The sequence below is a fragment of the Coptis chinensis genome, chromosome 4 (genome assembly GCF_015680905.1).
Source record: "Coptis chinensis isolate HL-2020 chromosome 4, ASM1568090v1, whole genome shotgun sequence".
NCBI classification, from domain to species: Eukaryota; Viridiplantae; Streptophyta; class Magnoliopsida; order Ranunculales; family Ranunculaceae; genus Coptis; species Coptis chinensis.
In genome coordinates this window covers 76,576,100-76,596,555 of record NC_141459.1, presented here as the reverse complement: position 1 = coordinate 76,596,555, position 20,456 = coordinate 76,576,100, and the positions used below count along the sequence as shown (strand labels likewise).

At 36.3% G+C, this 20,456-nt stretch overlaps 2 protein-coding genes across 2 annotated transcripts; both read left to right on the top strand.

Moving 5' to 3' along the window:
* The first annotated feature begins 14,424 nt into the window (after positions 1-14,424).
* On the top strand, positions 14,425-14,997 carry LOC147504872 (uncharacterized). Its single transcript, XM_086605393.1, has one exon. The coding sequence runs from the start codon at positions 14,425-14,427 to the stop codon at positions 14,995-14,997; it is 573 nt and encodes a 190-aa protein (XP_086461519.1).
* A 604-nt stretch (positions 14,998-15,601) lies between these two features.
* Positions 15,602-20,082, top strand: LOC147504871 (uncharacterized). Its single transcript, XM_086605392.1, has 6 exons — positions 15,602-15,863; positions 16,337-16,438; positions 16,578-17,347; positions 17,467-17,709; positions 17,932-19,133; positions 19,605-20,082. The coding sequence occupies exons 1-6, from the start codon at positions 15,602-15,604 to the stop codon at positions 20,080-20,082; spliced, it is 3,057 nt and encodes a 1,018-aa protein (XP_086461518.1).
* Positions 20,083-20,456: the final 374 nt, after the last annotated feature.

Below are 20,456 nucleotides of genomic sequence, written 5' to 3'. Positions count from 1 at the left end.
TAAATAATAATAAAATGAGTCATTTATAGTCAGATACTCCAAATATATATTAACATGCAACTTACCATATATCAACAATCTAAAAAGTTGTGGATCTTTCCATAAATAGTTATCATAGAAAGCACCCTCAAATAGAATCAAACACTAAGATTTCCTATGATGTGGCTTAGCGGAATGAGAGTGAAATCTGATTGATCTAGAACCTAATCGAGCATGTTGTTTTTTCTTTTTCTTTGAACGAAAGGGTGTCCAAGTGAATGATTGTGAGAAAATGGATGGTTGTGGAGGATACGTTTGATATGGATAAATGTTAGAAGGGAAGGATGGAAAAAATGAGAAAGTGTAAGGTGGCTTGTCCTTGGGTATTACTTCTTCACCAGATGGGTTTAGAAAGTCATGAAGCATAGGAGAAACAAGAAGGTTTAGTACAAACTTAGGGTTCCATTGAAAAGGTGGAGCGCGGGAATTATTAGTGGTGGTAAATGATTGGTCTTTATAAGGGATTATCTCAGGTGGATGATGGTCGGGTGGTGTTTTAGGTAGTTTTTGAGAGAGTGGATCATCACAGGCTCTTAGAAACTCGTCGAATTCCTCATCTAAGTTGTTCACATCCACATAATTGTGGTATTCATCTATCTCTTCCATTGTGAGATTTACTCCATCTATCATAGGGTTGGAAGGCAGGGTGGAAAATTCTTCCTCTATTTCAGTTATCTGCAAGGAGTTGAAATTATGATCTTTGTCTTCTTCCCTAAGAGGGGTATCTACTAGTGTGGGGACTAAGTCGACCGCACTAACGTGAGAGAAAAAACTCTCAATGGACTTCACTTCTCCTTCTACAGGCAAACCTAGTTGTCCATGCTTGAGTCTAAACATGTTAACTTCCACATAAAGATTTCCAAAAGAAAGAGTCATTGATCCATCCCGACAATTAATTTTGGCATTGGCAGTTGCCAAGAAAGGGAGCCCTAAGATGATGGGAATATAATCATGAGCAACTTCGGTGTCAAGAATAACGAAATTAACCAGGCAGTAAAAATCTTGAACTTTAACTAGAATGTTTTCAACTACGCCTTAGAGATACTCAATAGAACGATCGGTTAACTGCAAAGTCATTTTGGTTGGTTTAAGTTCATGGAGACTAAATTGTTTATATAAATAAAAAGGGAGTAAGTTAACACTCGCCCTTAGGTCTAATAGTACAGTTGTTATGAAGTTATCGCCTAAGGTGCATTGTACAGTAGGACGACCATGGTCCTTGTACTTAACAATTCCATTATGTTCAGATAAGGAAGGATATTGTTTAGTTAAGAAAGCTTCTTTGGGTATGTTGGTTTTCATCTTTGTAGTGCATAACTCTTTTAGAAACTTAGCATGTCTAGGTAGACTTTTTATAGCATCTAGAAAAAGTAAGTTTATAGTCAAATTTTTAAACACTTCCTTAATCTCATCAAAATTCTCGTCTTTTTTAGACATAACTAGTCTCTGGGGAAACGGTGGTTTTTCTCTATACTTAGCATAATGGTCAACAATATTATTAACCCTGTTTTTATCTTTTGCCATTTACAAACTAGGTTTCCATATTGGAACCTATACAGGTGTATGATAATCAATTTCTATTATTGGGTCTTGTAAGGTTTTCCCTTTTGGTTATGGTTGGACTAGAACTTCTACAATTGTAGGGTCTTCAGTTTCTATGACAATATTTGGTATGCTCCCATTTTCAGTTTTCGTTTGTGGGCAATCTTCAGGCATAGTCACTTTGTTATCAACTACTTTCCCAGAATGAAGGGTAGTGACTGCCTGTAGGTCCCCTGGGGTTATATTACCATTACATTGAATACTATTTACTTCGAAGGCAGTGTTTGTTGACTTAGGATTAGGCACAACTTGACCTGAAAACACGCCTTATTGGTATTATTTTGGTTAGGAGACATGTCAATAATCATTTGGCACAAAGACTGCATCATTTGCATTGTTTGTTGTAGCATGTTACTGTTTTGATCATGCTGATCTTTCATCAAGTTGGAGTTTTGTTGCATAATTTGATTTTGTTTTTCCAGCAAGGTCACTACTACGTCCTCTGTAGATGGCTTAACTGGTGGAGTGGTCATATGAGGAGTGACTAGAACTAGGGCTTGTTGAGCGTTAATGTCTGAATGTTGATAGTTCTGGGTCATGGGCACTAAACTTTTATTCTGGTCACCTAATTGTCCTTGTCCTAGATGTTGGTTAAATTGGTGGAAGTTTATAGTGGGCCTAACATTTTAATTATTAAAGCCTGGAGGTGTAGCTTGATGTTATGGATTATAATTAGTGTTTTGCCTCCATTGTGTGTTAGGACTGTTATTAAAAGTGCAGACATTGTCTGGCTGTGGTGGTGGTTGTTCATAGACAAGAGGGCAATAGAAGTCGGAATGCTCAAAACTAAAACAGAAATTACAACAAGGAGAGTTTATGTTCATGACAGGAGTAGCTTTCGCTTCTTGTTTATTGACAGAGAGGGCATCGACCTTACGAGTGAGGGATTTAATTAAAGTTCTAAGTTCAGGATCTTGTTTTACCTCAAACATACTGGTTGCCGTAACTGTTGAAGGAGAAGTATTGGAACGAGAGTAATCGTTACCTCCCCAGTTGTTACTTTTCTTGGATTGAGTATCTAAAAAGTTATAAGTATCTGTGGTTCCTTTACTTAAGAAATTACCTCCGTTCATGATGTCTAACGTCTCCTTATGGTGTTGGGATAGGCCTTTGAAGAATGCACGAACTAGTGTGTCTTTACCAAGATTATGATGGGGACATTCTACTAGAAGATCAGTGAAATGATTCCAAGCCTCAAAAAAGGATTCTTGAGGCTTTTGGCAAAAGAAATGAATATGTGATAGCATCTCATCAGTCTTCTGTGCGTGGTAGGTAAAATTGTTCCATAAATAATTCAACTAGTTTTTCCCATGTGTCGACAGAGTTTGGCTTTTATGCTTTTAGTTAAGCTACTGCTTTGTCAACTAGGGTGAAGGAAACACCCTTAGCTTTATTTGCATAGGTCTTATGTTAGGATGATGAAATGTAGTAATTACTTGTTGTATCCTACGTAAGTGTTGATAAGGCTTCTCATGGTCTAAGCCATGGAAAACATGTAGCAGATTAAATATATTGGGGATTCTAAAATCTCTAGTAGTATTTGCAAGAATTGTGCAGGACTCAGGTCCATCGTTTAAAGTCTTATAACATTCAGAGAGGGGTCTCTCTGCTATTTCATCACCCATTGCTACAGATGTAGTTGGGGTGGGTGTAGATGGTGTGTGTGTGGTGATATGTGAATTTCTAGATAGGCGTTGATTTTTGCGTCGATGATAAACTAATAAGGCAGGTTTATGTGTACTAGTTCTTAATCTCATGCAAGTTTTAAGTATAATATGCAATTCCTAATGAGCATGCAAAAATTAGCCTGATTATTACTAGAAATAGAATCCTCTGATAGTTAATTCGAAGATGTATAGAGGTGTTACTTGGAGCGTCCTTGCTATACGTATAAATAGCGTCTTCAACAGTCTTGAAGCACGATTATGTTATTTGAACAATTATACAAGTATTGGTCCAGGTACACAGTGTGGATTGTGAAGTCCTGTAAAAAGATTAACCTTATTAGTGTTAACATTTAAGGATAAGGTTTAAGCTAATTACTATGGGCTTCGTGTTGGGCTTGGATGTTAGGCCTATGAAACGGGTAGTGGGTGGGCTTACTAATTTAACTAAGATTAATTAATTTTTTTGTATTTTTTTTATCAAACCAACGTCCAGGTTACTTAGGAATTTGAGGGAGGTTGTCCGTGCGTGCACGTTCCTTACTTAGAGAACCCCAAATTCTTTCAATTTGCTAGACACCGTTTAGAATGAAGAAAAATAATTTTTAAAATTTTGTAATTTTTAGCATATGAGTACTGTACTGTACTCTTGAGATAATATTGCAGTTAATATAAAAACATAAATCTATTCTACTTCAAATAAGGCGCGGGCACGCTACAAAATAAGCTAAATTGGGCACGGGTCGCGATTTGTACTTTTTTTTTTATGTAAATTTAAAGGAGCATGGGGCGCGCTTCAGAATAGGTCAAATTGGGCGCGGGTCGCACTTATAGTGTAATGCGCAGGGCGTGCTATGTAAAGGCAATTCTAGGGCGCGCGCGCACTCATAAGTAAAAATAGTAGGTTGAAATTTTTAGGGTCAGGTCATGGGAGGGTAGGGAGTTGGTTGAGCAACTCGTATGCATTCAAACAGTAGCAGAATTTTTTTTGGAAAATTGTGAATAGTGAAAACAGTGTTTTGTTTTGTGAATAGTGAAAACAATTTTGCTAATTTAAATATGGAATACGTAACTAAGCAGATGGCAAGCGGCGCCATTTGACAAGAGAATTAAATTAGATGTAAAAATAGTAGTTCTAATATGCTAAAGTCATTCTTAATCAATAATAATAATACTCTCTAAAACAGTTGTGATAAAGAGGAGTAATCATGTTCTCCACTCTTGCTTGTACGTACTTGTAACGAATTTCGACTAATCAAACTATTAACTAATGAGAGAGTAACATAAATTATGAAAACAGTAAATTTAATATTCTAAACAGTGATTTAAAGTGATAAGAGGAGGATATAGAGAGAGGTAATCCGCCACGCAATTCGGTTGACCATTACATTGATTATCGAATTGTTTATTGATCCCTAGTGAACACCAAGTCCTCTCGGATCAAGGTTCCAATAGCATGAGAGTTTAACTCCACCACAAATCTCTTTGATGGTGGCTCTAAACTCTAGTTTAACTCTTATGGTTTATATCTCTAAACAACCATGAGAATCAAACTTGAAACTTTATTCTAAACAACAACCATTTTAATTAATTAATCATCTTCACATGGCTTCATAAACCCCCTCTGATGGAGGTTTTAGCTTTGTTTCATTGGATGTTTTAAACTAAAATAATAAGGGAAAGACATAATAAAGTAAAGAAGAATTGGATAAACAAGCTTTTATTGAAAGGTTTCTAATGGAGGCTACAAACTAACTTAATTCTAACCCTAAACTAAACTACAACTACACTAAACTAATTATTAACTAAGGAGGGGAAGGAGAGAATAAGTTTAGCCTTAATCCTTTTTATATAGAAGAGGGTTAGGGTTACATTTTCGTGCATGAGCCAAAAAGGGAGACTTTGGGCCTTTAAAGTGAGCCCAAAGTCCATTAGGTTAAGTCTACAATGGCCAATTTTGTTGGAAATTTCTTTAGTACCTTTTTTGTCCACCTTTAGGCTGAGTCCAATGGCTCCCTATCCCTTTAAAAGTAGAGCTAAAGTCAACATATTTTACTCTCTATCATTAATTTCCTCTTTATATATACAAAGGATTCTACTCTCTATCTCTATTTTACTCTCTATCTATTTTACTCTCTATATAGAGAGTAAAATAGAGATAGAGAGTAGAATCCTTTGTATATATACATAGAAAAATAATGATAGAGAGTAAAATATGTTGACTTTAGCTCTATTTTGTTGACTTTAGCTCTACTTTATTGACTTTAACACTATTTTTAAAGGGATATGGAGCCATTGGACTCAGCCTTACAGATCTGATTGGGGCAAGACTGGTCCATTAGAAAGCTTATTCTGAGCCTGTCATTTTGACATAAAGTAGGCCCAATTTTGAAGCACGAGTCCAAAGATACGGCCTGTTGAAGTTTTATTGACTTTTCTGTTCTTTTTCTATACCCGAATTGACTATGACTTCCCATCTTTGACAGGGCTTGAAAAGAGCTTTACTTCATGATTCTTGGGCTTTAAACGTAGAACTTTCTCAGTAATCATCTTGACTCGTTTTCCATGCAAAATGGCATTTTTAAGCACATAAATAGTTTCAAGACCTAGAATACTCAAAAATACATAAACATTAATAACTCTTATTTATTAAAAACATAATTGGCCTAAATGTAACACTATTAAGGGGCTTAAAATTCACTTTTGGGTGCTTATCACCAATCCTGTGAGAATCTAACCAAATAAAAAGTCTCGATATGTGTGATTTATGAGTGATGACACAGCGGAGTAGTTTTTCTGGGTAAAAAAAATCACGCGTCTATTTACTTGGTCACTATCCGAATCCTAGGCAAGAATTTAGGCCTTCTTTGGATCGACATAGCTAATAAGCTCCCAAATGTGCATTTTAATACCCTTATATTACTAGATTACAACCTTTCTTACGCTTAACGAAAAGACAACTCATAACTTTTATTGCCTTTTTCAGGTTATGGAGTATTTCAGACCACTTATCATAAAAGCTGCATCTTAGCACCAGAAGGAGCCTTAATCACACTTATTATGAAGACCAGAAGCTACTATGGAAAAGTGCTAAAAAAGTCAAAGTCAACGGTCAAAGTCAAAAGTCAAAGCCCTCAACTGAGAAGACCAGAGATGGAGGCCCTTATCTCAAAATATGATATTTTCCAAAACCTACATTGGTCAAGAAGAAATCAAAAACAAAAGCAAAAGCAAAAGCAAAAGTGAAGTGTGAGGTGTCTCATTTGTAATAGAGAAGGGCAAATTTGTAAAAGATAAAAGTACGGATATATAATCCAATAGTAGGGGAGAGAGAAAGCATCCATTGTCTTAGGATCCAAACCACTTGGTTTGTTTAATTTATTGTCTAGTTTTTCAATTCAAGTTTTTACTTTATTGTTCTTCATTTCCTTTTAATTAAAACTTGTTATTTTCCTTTGTTCTTATTTCAATCTTCAATCTTATTTACTTGTTCTTATTTCAATCTTTAATCAATCTTTCTTTCAATTTTTTTATGTCATTTCATTACCAACAACTAAAGCTTTCATATTTTAATTAGCTTAAAACCAATCTAATATATACCAAGAGTCTACATTTCTTCTTCACAACTCCCACACTCAAACTCTAAACAATTTAGGATGAACCTCACTTCTAAACAAACACTTTGAAGTAACACACCATTGTTCTAAAATTTTAAATGGCGCCACCGTCATGGATTGAAGGAGTGAGAGTGCTTGGTTGAGAATCTAAGAAAGAAGCATCATTCTCATCTTTCCATTTGTATTTTTTTTCAATTTTTCGTCATTTTATTTTATTATTTTTCAGTACTGATCTTCTTTCTTGCAAATCAAGGTGCATGACCAACAAGTTGGAGAGGAGCTAAAGACACAGCCAAAAGACGACCAAACTTCACCGGTGCTGGTGGGCGGCCATGAGCTACATAAGGGGCAACCACCCAGTCACCTCCAGACACGTGGGTCCAGTTTTTTGGTAGCTCAGTTGGTTTTTGATGAATAGTTGCACTCCAAGCCCAGATTTTGTAATAGAGCAAGATAAATCAATGGAACTTGTTTGTAATAGTTAGAGATAAAAATACAAATAAAAAATAATTAGGAAAAATTGGTTTTTGATTGATTTTTTATGATGAACGTGAGTTAAACTTGGTTTAAGTTATATATTTACCAAGGGATTAGAGTTTTAATTGCCTTGGGAAGTTCAAGTGCGTGAGGTAAGTTGTGGATCATAGCTCACACACTATGAATCAACTTGGTAATCAACACTGTAAGTCCATTTGACTCTAGTTAATCTAGTTTATCAATCTAAAACTAGTTAATTAATCTATTAGATTAGTATAATATTAGTTTAGTTTTAAGTTTGGGCCCTTGAAGGCAAAGTTGTATAAATTATCATAAACCCAACTTGTGGGCTTTTTAACTGGGCCTTTATTGTAACTTAAAATAGGGTAAAGCTCGAAAGGTTGGGCCTGATTCTCAGACGTCACCTTCTCCTCAAGCAGTGTGTAAGCACGACTTGAGAGGTAAATTCTAAACCTCCTTGAACCCCAAGTAAGAGGATACCTTGTGTGTTCAAACATGCTTACGTGATTGTTTGTAATTTACTTCCTGAACTAATTTACATTCGCGCATAAGGCTGAACCCGAGCCACAAAACAACCATTGGGAAGTCATTCCCCAATGTAGGTAAATTAGATGTTGCTTGATTCTTGAAAGCTCTAGACCAAAAAAAATGAATTAAAATCAATAAACTAGAGCCCAAAGTAGTCACGCTCTTCTAGAAAAAGATAAAAATATAGCTACAAGAATTTAGAGTAATCAATTACCAGATTCCGGTAGACCAACTACCTTCCTCCCCTCTTCCAGATTCTTCGTGAGTGAGATTCTTGGTAACACACCACTTGGTGAAGTGACTGCCTACTCTTCTGAGACATATAGTAGAGCCATCTTAGTCTCGCACCCAATTGTTCTCTTGAACAGGGCATAGTAAATTATAGACCAAAGCAAATATTTTCAAAAATTTTAAAAAATGAATTTCTATTGTTCGTGCATCATCATTAATTGAGCATTCATGTCTTATCAATATGCATCGCAACCATCACGGATTTACAATGCAAACCCAGAACCCTGTTCTTTTTGCGGTAGTCCTTATCACTGGTTATCCCATTATCCATCATATACTGAATTCGAGTCTACTATGGGAAATCCTTACGAACTTCAATTTTCAAAATTCCCTAGTACCGAATACGCTCAAGAGTTTTCTAATCATGTCGACAATTCATGGAGTTCTACCACAAATAGTCAACCACCATTCGAATATCCATATGGTCAATCAGAGTATAGTTTCACCCAAAACCTATTACTATTCACATCACTATCCATATTAAATTCATATTCCACTACACCATCCATCACAGACCAACTCTACTAGGAAATGGCAAAGCAAACAATACTAACGCAGCAAATAGCAACTACCTTATGTTTTCTCCAATCTGATTCAAATAATGCCACATCTGAGACTAATATTTTTTCCACCAGTCCAAAACCCAACCGCAAAGAGAAACAAGGTGTTACTATAACAAAGCCAATTGGTAAAGCCCATCTTGATACTCATGACCAGTTAAAAACCCATCATCCTCCACCTGACTATCGTGTGAATTCCAGATTTTAAAACGATAACTATATGCCTGAAGTTACAGTTTCTCTCACATGCCTTAATGCATCATCACCCATAAAAGAGAAAACTCCGACAGAAGAAACTCAAGAGCATGTCTTGGACTCGACACATTCGAACAATGGCATCGAGAAAATATATGAAGATCTAGGCAGAGAGGACAAAGAAAATGAAGTGCTTGGAGAATAGGGAATAATATCTATGGTGAAAAGTGGATTTCAATTTAGTTTGGCGGTTAACGATTTATTGATGGAACAAATTTGTGACATCCTTACTATTGCAGATATGAACCACAATCTTGTGGAAACACCAAAACTAGATGAGGAATTCTCTAAATCCTTGAGATCATGTGAAGAACCACCACCCAACCGTCACTATCCTAAATTAACACCTCTTGAAATATAACCTCCATTCATAAAAAATCCACCAAATTCTGAGGACAGCACCATGAAACCATTTCAAAGAAACCTCAAATTTGCACTTAAGCCAATTGCCTTTGAGATCATTCATAATTTTCTAAACCTTCCCAGTAGAGAGACTTTGCCCAATATACAAATGCAAGAGTCCATCATTTCAGTAGTAGAGAAACCTGGTATGTCCTATTCCACATCAATTGACAGTCATGAAGAACATCTACTATTAACCTCTCACTCTGTTGGACAATTCAAACATGACGAGTTATTGCATAAGTTTCATGATGGGTTACACAAACTTTTTTTTATCATTCTACATCTTACACTCCAAATACATCATTTTATTTTGTTTGGGGGTTTATGCTTTCATATGTTTTTCTATAAAGATCCCCAACTGTTTAGGCTATTAGTATATAGTTAACAACATATCATCCATCTCATATGCATAGTCTTGGGGAATCTGACTTAAAACGACCCCATATATAATCTTGACTATAAAAGACACATCGTGTTTTCTCGATGCATTCCATGGGAGTGCATCCTTAAGGTAACCGGACCTCTCCACTTGGAGGGTGTGGTTGTAAATGTCAGAGCCTTGAGTCCACAGTATATCTTGTGCATTACACGTTTACACTTTTACTTGTTGTTTGAGTAGTGTACCCCTATGGAGCAAGTATACAATTTTTCTTTTCTTTATTTTGCACTTCTTTTTAAAATAGTTTTTCTATTCCTATCGTTTAAATTCCTGCTTTATTTTCATTTACCTGCTTTCTGTTTTACATTTCTGTCTTTACATAAACATTTTTCTTTCAATCTCACCTTTGACACTGAGTACTCTTTCCTCTATAAAGAAGAGATGTGAAACAAAGCAGAGGGCAATGGGGATTGAGTGAAGGTGTCTTACGGTTGCCTCTCATGGTTATTTAGCATGTCTCGTTTTCCATAAGCATGCCATACCATGGGATGGTTAGCAGCTGGAGTCCTTGATTTCAAAAACTTTTTCCTTCTATGGGTGATTTCTAGTTGTTTCGAGTTTCATCTTACAATCTAGTTGGAATTGCTTTAACTAGGGCTAACTAGAGAGTAGGAGATGAGGGACTAGAGTATCTAGAAATAGAGCTAGTCCTCTTCACTAGATTTGCCTACTTGCAAAACAAGAGGTGGAAGATCTAGGGAGGCCAAACCATGAGATGGTTCTCAATTAGAATCACTTAATTTCAAGTACCTTCTATTGGGATGATCACTTTCATCATTGTGATTTTTCTTAGTAGTTTTATAGTTTATATTTTTTTGTCATAGTAATTTAGGAACATAAAAACCAAAAAGCCAAAAACAAATGTTTCTTTCTTTCTTTAATAAAATTGTTTGTTTTCACCGCACTTATAATAGATGATTCTCATTACATTACATTAATAAAATTGTTTCTTTCTTTCTTTCTAACTTTTTAGTGTAATCATAATCATGCATGCATGTTAGATTTTTTGCATTTCATATATGTTTTCAAAAATACAAAAACCCAAAAAGATAATTTATAATAGAATAAATATCCTTAGTATAATAAACCATGTATTTCTCGTTCTATATCAAACAACCCACGTCTCAAATTTATTTGGGGGTGACATATTTTCATCATGAAGAATAGAATACAGGTGTGTCACCATTTTTGCTCATGTTTCTATGACAATTTCCTTCCTTATCTCTTCATACTTTGAGGACAAAATATAGTTCTATTTGGGGGTGGTATAGTAACATTTTGCAAAAACTAGGCATTTTCTATATAATAGTATATTTCTTCCTTTCTAATTTTTTTTCGAAAAAGACCAAAAATATTTTTCCGTTTAGTATTAAAAAGTCATGTTTCCTTTTTCTATGATGAATAAAATGTTTAGAAGTCTCATTATAGCAATAGAGTAAGGACTTGTACTTCATACTTAGACTAATATATGTACAATAGTTTCTGCATCTTTTCATGAATGGTATGAATCAACATTTGTTGTATATAGCAGTGAGTTTCCGAAGCCAAAGTTAGAACAATAATTAAGTTCCATATCTTGTGAGAATCTAGCCAAAAGCTTCATTTGAATGTTTATTGAGTGATGACACAAAGGATGTCCTGATAGAAAGACCACACGTCCACTTGCTTGATCACCATGCCATATCCTAAGAGAGAATTTAGGCCCTTTTTGGATCGATATAGCCAAATAAACGTTAAAATCCCAAAAAGATAGTTTTCCTCTAGTTACCCCTCTTGAGCCTTCACCCTTTTCTAAAAACCTTTTTACTTTTCACCAAAAATTCCTAACACGTTACAACACACAATAAAAAGCTTACCTAGCTGACGAGTTGAGAATTGGATAGATATCAAAAATAAAGAGAAGAGAAGACCTTGTACAAAAATAGAACAGTTAATTGCTTCAAAAAGAAAAGAAAGACCTATAAAAAATCAAAACTCCAAAAAAATCAAAGGAGTCAAAAATCAAATCTCCCAAAAGTTCAAAAATCAAAAGGAGGCGATATTAGAAACAAAAAGAAACAAAAGAAAAGTTAGAACTCCCAAAAATTCAAAATTATATGGAGTCACAAAGCCAAAGGGCTAAAAGAATGTATCACAATTCGGAAGCAAAAGAACAAAACGAGATTCTTCTCTAGCTACAAGTATCATGAAGACCCAGTTCTCGACTTATCAGATTTTGTTTTCCCTTCTTTTTTCTTTCTAAACCATCACCCTAGCCCCGTAACTCCTAATAAAAGACCTCTAACTTGATTAGGAATAGAATGGTGTGATAGTAAGTGGCAAGCGTGATCAATCGACCGGTTTCTTTGGACGTCATTTGAGTCTTGGAGGAATATAAGTGCCCGCTGCACTTGAGAGAACGAACCTTGAGTGAATCTATTAGAGAGTTGTGATTACAACACACCTTTGTGAGAACCCACCTTAAGGACACTCTCCAAAAGCCTAAAAAACAACTCTGCTTTTGTATTTCATTGCTCATGTTTTGCACATTTATCTTTAGATGATAAAATTACTGTATATATGTTATTTTATTCACCGCTTATGAGATGTATGAACTTCTGAGAATAAATAAGGAAACAAGACTTTTTGTACTAAATAGAAGAAGTTTGTGAGTACTTTCACTAGAAAACTCTCACGAGGCTTAAAGCTCGTCCACTAGGGAATTCCTAGTGGTTTAAGGCATTGTTGCATATGGTCAATGCAATTGCACTCTGCGAAATGAGATTAGTATAACTTATAATAAATCACTCATTTGTGATCTTACTTTTTTCTCTCATCCTTTCTTGAGGACAAGCAAGATGTTATTTGGGGGTGGTGATCAGCTCCCAAATGTGCATTTTATTACCCTTATATTATTGCATTACAACATTTCTTACACTTAACGAAAAGACAACTCATAACTTTTATTGCCTTTTTCAGGTTATGGAGTATTTCAGACCACTTATCATAAAAGCTGCGTCTTAGCACCAAAAAGAGCCTTAATCATGCTTATTATAAATACCATAAGCTACTATAGAAAAGTGCTGAAAAAGTCAAAGTCGACGGTTAAAGTCAAAGGCCAGGGTCAAAAGTCAAAGCCCTCAACTAAGAAGACAAGAGATCGAGGCCCTTATCTCAAAATATGACATTCTCCCAAAATCTACCTTGGCCAAGAAGAAATCAAAAAGCAAAAGCAAAAGTGAAGTGTGAGGTGTCTCATTTGTAATGGAGAAGGACAAATCTGTAAAAGGCAAAATTAGGGGTATATAATCCAAAATTAGGGGAGAGAAAACATCCATTGTCTTAGGATCCAAACCATTTGGTTTGTTTAATTTCTTGTCTAGTTTTTCAATTCAAGTTTTTACTTTATTGTTCTTCATTTCCTTTTAATTAAAACTTTTTATTTTCCTTTGTTCTTATTTCAATCTTCAATTTTATCTACTTGTTCTTATTTCAATCTTCAATCAATCTTTCTTTCAATGTTTTTATGTCATTTCAATACCAACAACTAAAGCTTTCATGTATTCATTAGCTTAAAACCAATCTAATTTATACCAAGAGTCTACCTTTCTTCTTCACAACTCCCACACTCAAACTCTAAACAATTTAGGATGAACCTCATTTCTAAACAAACTCTTTGAAGTAACACACCACTGTTCTAAAACTTCAATAGCAAAAAATTCATACATGTATATTTTACCACTAGTCGCCCCACTGAACCTTTCATCAAACCTTTCACTTTCACCAAAAATTCCATACCCATCTATTAAACCAAAATAAAATAAACCCGCCTAAATGATAAGTATGAGAAATATGATGAAATGTGGAAAAATAAAGACTTGTCCAAAATCAAAATCAGTTACTTGCTTCAGAAAGAAAAAGAAAAAGAAAAGAAAAATAGAATTATATTTCCCAAAATTCAAAAGAAAAACAAAATCAAAGTTAGAACTCCCCAAAATCAAATCAAAAGGAGTCTAAAGCTTTAAAGTCTAAAGCTTAAAAGTGTAGTTACATAATTGAATTTTTAATTGAAGAACCAAATGGGGACGATTTCAAAGGAGACTGGGAGTGAGATAACTTAAGTTGGGTTTATGATCCAGTGCTCCAATTTATTACCTAGAATAGGAATCTAACCGTCTCGTCCAAATTCTTATCCTAAAACCCCCTTCTTTTCTTTCTACTTTAGATAAAATCCTCCATTGAATACAGTGTGAGTTCTTTGGTGAAAGCTATCCTAATCTCCACTATTGGTAAAATCCTACACTGTTAACAGTGTGAGTTCTTTAGTGGAAACAAGCTTCTTCCTTGTTCTGTTGGGGTGCTATTGTATTATTTTTGGTTGTTGTTCTAGTGAGATGGCTTCGATCCCATTTGAGTTTAGTAGTGATAGACACTAAACGTGTTTTCCAGTAGGGAATGGTGTGGAATCTTCGAGACAAGGGGAAAGTAGAAACAAAGTTGAAGATAACACAACCAAGGAATCTTATACGAACATATCGAAGGGTAGAATGAAGCAAACGGTGGATATTTCAACTCTTCCAATGCCATCCACGAAAGCTGATAAACCAGCAATTAAGATTCCTCTGAGTTCGTTTGAAAGAGGAGTAAAAGCATGTAAGTTTGCTCTCATTGCTCGAATGGATTCAAAGATCCTGAACTTAGACACTATCAGATTGGTAGTCAGCATTGATTGGGGTTTAATAGGAAGTTTAAAGCTTTCACCTTTGGGAAAAGGATATGTTGTGTTTCGACTAGATAATGAGGTGGACTTTAACAAAATCTTCTTTGGGGGGCCTTGGCATCTACAAGGACAGCTTGTAAGATTTATAAGGTGGACGCCTAGCTTTAACATAGAATATCATCGTCAAACCACTAGCTTTGTTTGGATCAAATTCCCAGGAATGCCTTTTGAGTATTGGGAGGTTGATATATTAATGAGTATGGGTAGAGTCTTTGGCAGTCCTATTCGGGTAGTCATGAATTCTCTGGAGTGGAAAAATGGATATTATGCGAGCGTACTTGTTGATGTTGATTTGTCAAAACCGATACCAGATCAGATATCTGTTGAAGTGCCGAAATGAGGTATTGAGTTCTAGCAAAAAGTCCAACTAGGTACTTTGCCCAAGTTCTGTAACCACTGCAAGATAGTTAGGCATTTAGTGTTAGAGTGCAGGCAAGCAACTAAAAATGGTGAGCAAGTACCAACACCTCAGCAGGTTCATATTCATACAGCACAGCCGCAAGCTCTAGACAAAGGAAAAGAACCGATGGCCCAAGAAGCACAACCACAAGGAAATAATATTATACTATCTAAAAGTCAAAGAAGAAGGCTTAAGCGAAGTGAAAGCAGCAGGCCACTTAATGGAGACCAGTACCTTTTACAGCAACCAATGAAGCAGAACCTTATCCTGAAGCAGGCAGGGAAATGCATACAAATCCTGAAGAAATTAGACAACCTAAGATAAATCATTAGGTCCCCTCTGACAATATTTTGCAAGAAGAAGCAGTTGTAAATCCGTCTATATCTCCTTGCAATATGGTAGCGCAAGGGGAGGCAACACAAATAGGAATTCTGACATCGTTGTATGGCAAGAGAAAGATCCTACAACAGAAAGTGCTTCAGAGTTATAGCAATCTCTGGTCCCCTTTGCTCTTGAACTAAGCAATGCTACAGTGGAACACGAAATGGCATTAGCGTTTAACATGGAGGCTAGCAGGTTTCACCTTTTAACAGACATTGATGAAGAGGATGGATATTATGAGGTGGACGAGATGCAAGAGGAGACTGAGTTTTTTCATGATCAAATCATAGAGAACGAAGGTGATAAAGTTAAACTTGCTGCACCAATGGTGCCAACTGGTGTTGTTACACGATCTAGCAAAGTGTGTTATAATTCAAGTCAACAGTCCAGTAACAAATCTCAAGCTGCAACATATAAGAATCAAGGTAGTGGCAAAAAGGGAAGGGGCTGAACAAGCTGCTCCAAGAAGAAAAATCATAGATGATTACATCAATGTGTTTTTGGAATGTCAGAGGCACAAATGATATTGAGAAAGTTAGGGAGATAAATAAAGTAAGATTGAATAAGAAGCTTAGTGTTTTTTGTTTACTCAAAACCAAAGTGCGGCAAGATAAGTATGAGTACGTAAGAAACATTTGTTGTCCTCTCTGGGGACATACGAATAACTATGGAAAAGATCCAGCAGGTAGAATTTGGGTTTGTTGGGATTCTTATATGATAAGCATTGTGAAGTTACAGGGCTCATATCAGTTTATTCACTATCAAGTTACTTTCAAGCCTACCAATGAAGTCTTCATGCTCATGGTGGTCTATGCTAGAAATTCTAAAGCTCTCAGAACTAAACTATGGAGGGATATAATGTCTATTCAAAGTTCAATCATGCTTCCTTGGGTTGCAGTTGGTGATTTCAACAACATAACTAAGGCTAAGGAAAGGATGGGGGGTAGTCCAATGCACCCTAGAGAAGCTGAGGAATTTGTGGAATGTTTACAAAGAGCAGGTCTGTCTGACTTGAGCTTTAATGGGTTTTTTTTTCTCTTGGAATAACAAGGTGGAGGGAAAAGGTAGAATAATGACTAAGATTAACCGATGCTTAGTCAATAGTTTATGGACTGATGTATATCCATCTTCTAAGGCAGAATTTCTACCCCATGGAGTATCAGATCACTCACCAGTCCTGCTTTTCTGGTATGATTATGAATGCAAAGCCTTACCTTTTAGGTTCAAGGACTATTGGGTAGAACAACAGGATTTCCAAAACATGTTGCGAGAAGTATGGGATGTACAATTGTTTTCGAACCCAATGTACGTCCTTATGCAAAAATTGAAACTTTTGAAGGCGAGAATCAAACCATGGGCTAGATCTCAGTTCTCAAACATTTATGGTCGAGTGGAGCAAGCTAGGGAAGTCCTGTATGATGTGCAAAGGCAGCTGCAAGCTAAACCTTGGGATTTGTTATTGGGACAAAGAGAAAAGGAAGCTCTCGGAAAGTATAGTGACTTGGCTCGAATAGAAGCTGAGGAAATCAAGAGTAAACAAGAAGATGTTTGGGCGAGAGAAGGAGAGAAATGCACTGCTTTTTTCTTTAAATCGCTAGAGGAAAGGAAAGCTAAAAGTGGCATATGGTGCATTCATAATATAGATGGTGTTACTGTAACGGGTCAAGCTGAGGTAATAAAATTTATAGTAGGGTATTACATTGAGATTCTGAGTTCTGAAGCAGCGGAGATTAGCAGAGAGGAGTTTTTCGACAGCCTTCATGTCAAAGTTATCATTTCACCCTCTATGAAAATTCTTCTAGAAGCTGATATCTCTCAAAAGGAAATAAAGGAAGCATTTTTTGGGATGAAAGAGATTGCAGCACCTGGGCCAGATGGTTACACTCCTTTTTTTTTAAGAGCTGTTGGAGTATAGTTGGGGATGATTTTACAGAGGCTATCAGTAATGCTTTCAAATATTATAGATGTCCTTGAGGGATTAATGCTATTTTCATATGTCTCATACCTAAAGTTAGCAATCCTTCAAAGGTTGAGGATTTCAGTCCGATAACGCTGTGTAACACCATCTATAAATGTATTTCAAAGGTTGTGGCTAATAGGATCAAGTTAGTCATTAATGACATTGTCCAAGCAAACCAATCAACATTTATTCCTGGCAGATCCATTCAGGACAACATTTTGCTTTCTCATGAACTCCTCGGAGGTTATGATAGGAAGTATGGCACTCCTAGATGCTCAATCAAGCTGGATATAAGGAAAGCTTATGACACGGTGAGTTGGGAGGCTATCCTAGCTATTATCAAGGTCTTTAACTTTCCTCCATCTATGTATAAATGGATAGAGATGTGCATTGCAACTCCCTCTTACTCTATTATGATCAATGGTGCTCCGGAAGGGTTCTTTGAAGGGAAGAGAGGTATTTGGCAGGGAGATCCTTTATCCCCCTATCTGTTTGTTCTGGTGATGGAAATTCTCAGTTCAATTATTATGTAGAACATTAACAGCAAAGCCATCTCATTTCATTCAAAATATAGTAGAGTAAGACTGTCTCATCTGGCCTTTGCGAATAATGTTCTTTTGTTCTGCAAGGGTAATTGTGCCTCTGTGAATGCTACCAAAGAGTGCTTAAAAATAGTTGGAGATGCTACGGGGTTAAATATCAACAAGCACAAAACATCTTTGTTAGCCGGAGGATTAAATCACCACGAGGCTGTATCTTTGGCTACTCTCCTGGGGGTGGAGCTGGTTAAACCTCCTGTGAGACACTTAGGTCTTCCCCTCATCTTGGCCAGATTGGGGATAAGGGAATGTCAACCCTTTGTCGATAAGATCACTAAGAAAATTTCAAATTGGAAATCAAAGTTACTCTCACATGCAGGTAGATTACAACTGATCAACTCAGTTCTTATTTCTTTCCACACTTATTGGTCGAGAACCTTTATTCTCCCAATTACTATTCTGGAGCAAGTGGAAAAGTTATGTGCACAATTCTTATGGATGGGTACAACTATGAAGAAAGGGCACCACCAGGCATGTTGGAGTACAGTATGTCTCACTAAAGATGAGGGTGGCTTGGGAGTTATGAATTTACAAAGATGGAACTCAGGAGCTTATTGTGTTCTAATATTCAAACTGGTGATAATAGAGGACACTATATGGGTAGATTGGACTTGGAAGTATTACATTAAGGAGAATTTTTTCTGGACCATGAGTATCCCAAAAGATTACTCATGGACTTGGCGGAATATTTTGAATAATAGAGAGATTGCAAAGAAATTCATCAAATATGAGATTGCAAATGGGGAAAACACTATACTATGGCATGACTTGTGGTGTTCTCGTTCACCCTTAATCCAAGATGAAGAGGCGGTGGCTGCTTGGGATTTTCCTATGAACGCTAAAGTGAGTGATATCATGAATTATGGAAGCTGGAATGCAGAAGTACACACCTTGCAATCTCATAATTTGAAAGGTAGCATATTGGCAGTAGACATAAACAAGCATATAGATTCGGACTTCATAGTGTGGACACCACATCATAGTGGGCTGTTCTCTTCCAGCAGTGCCTATGCAGCTTTGTCTCCTGTTCGAGATAAGAAAAGATGGAGTCGATTGGTCTGGGGCAGTTGGGTGATGCCAAGGCATTCATTCACTACTTGGCAGCTCTTCTCCAACAGCATCCCCACACAAGACAGGTTAGTTCGCAAGAAAATTCTTAATCAGTCTTCCTGCTGTCTCTATTCTCACAATATAGAATTCTCCGCACACCTGTTTTTTGAGTGCCCTTACTCGAGGGACTTCTTCTCAAGAGTAAAGAGGTTGTTGGGAATTTCTACCGATGCTAGTAATGCAAATCAAGAATGGGCTTCCTTACTGAGATTGAGTAGAGACGCAGAAGTAGGGGAGCTGTACAAAATATTTATTTGTGTATCGGTGAATAGTATCTTGAAAGAAAGGAATGCAAGAAGGTTCCAGTAAACCTCCAAACCTTCAGAGACACTGCTTAACAAGCTCGAATGAGATTTGAGGAATTATATACAAGTCTTGCGACCTGATGTCAAAGATACTGTCAAGGCTCGAAATCTCTTCCTTAGGTTAAACATCACCACCCAGTTCAAGCAACAGGTGAATATTAATTGTGCATGGAATCATCCAATGTGTACCAGGATTAAAGCTAATGCAGATGGGGCTCTAAACAAGAATGGTGCAAGTCATGGAGGCATGATGAGGGACAAGGAAAGTAGAGTTGTTACAGCTTTTAGTAGGACTAGAGGTCATCAATCAGTTATTTTCCAAGAAATCAAGGCTATTGAGGTTTGTCTGGAGAGATGTATACTAGAAGGTTTTGCTGAGGTTGAAGTGGAGTCTGATTCCCTGAGAGCCATAAATGCCATTAACAAGTTAGAGAAACCTCCATGGTACTGTAGATATGTGGTGGCGACTACTGAGAGGAAAAAAGATAGGTTTAGCTATCTTACTTTTTCACATGTTTTAAGAGAAGTGAATAGGGTAGCTGACTATCTTGCAGGACTTGTACATAATCATGAGTTGTCTACGGTCCATTTTGCTAGTCCCTTAAATTATGAATTACAAACCATTGTAAATGAGGATACAAATGGAAAAATCTATGTAAGGAAACATTGAGTTTAATACAGGTGGGGGTCTGCATAACCCTAGCTTGTTTGTTTAAAAAAAAAAAAACTTAAAAGTGCAAAGTACGGAAACTTATGTTAAAAGCAGGAAAAGAAAATAAGGATTTCTCTAGTGTAAATATCTAGAAGACCTTATTCTTTCATACTTATCATTTTTTATTTTCCATTCTCATTTTCTTCTACACTACCACCTAAGCCCCATAATACCTAGTAAAGACATCTAGCTCAATTGGGAGTAGGATTGTGTGATAATAAATAGTAGATTTGATTGATCCACTTCAGCTCCTCTGATTGTCATTGAGATGTGAGGAAAAGTGTGTCACTACACATTAGAGTTAGCAAAACCTAAGTGGAAAAATTATGAAC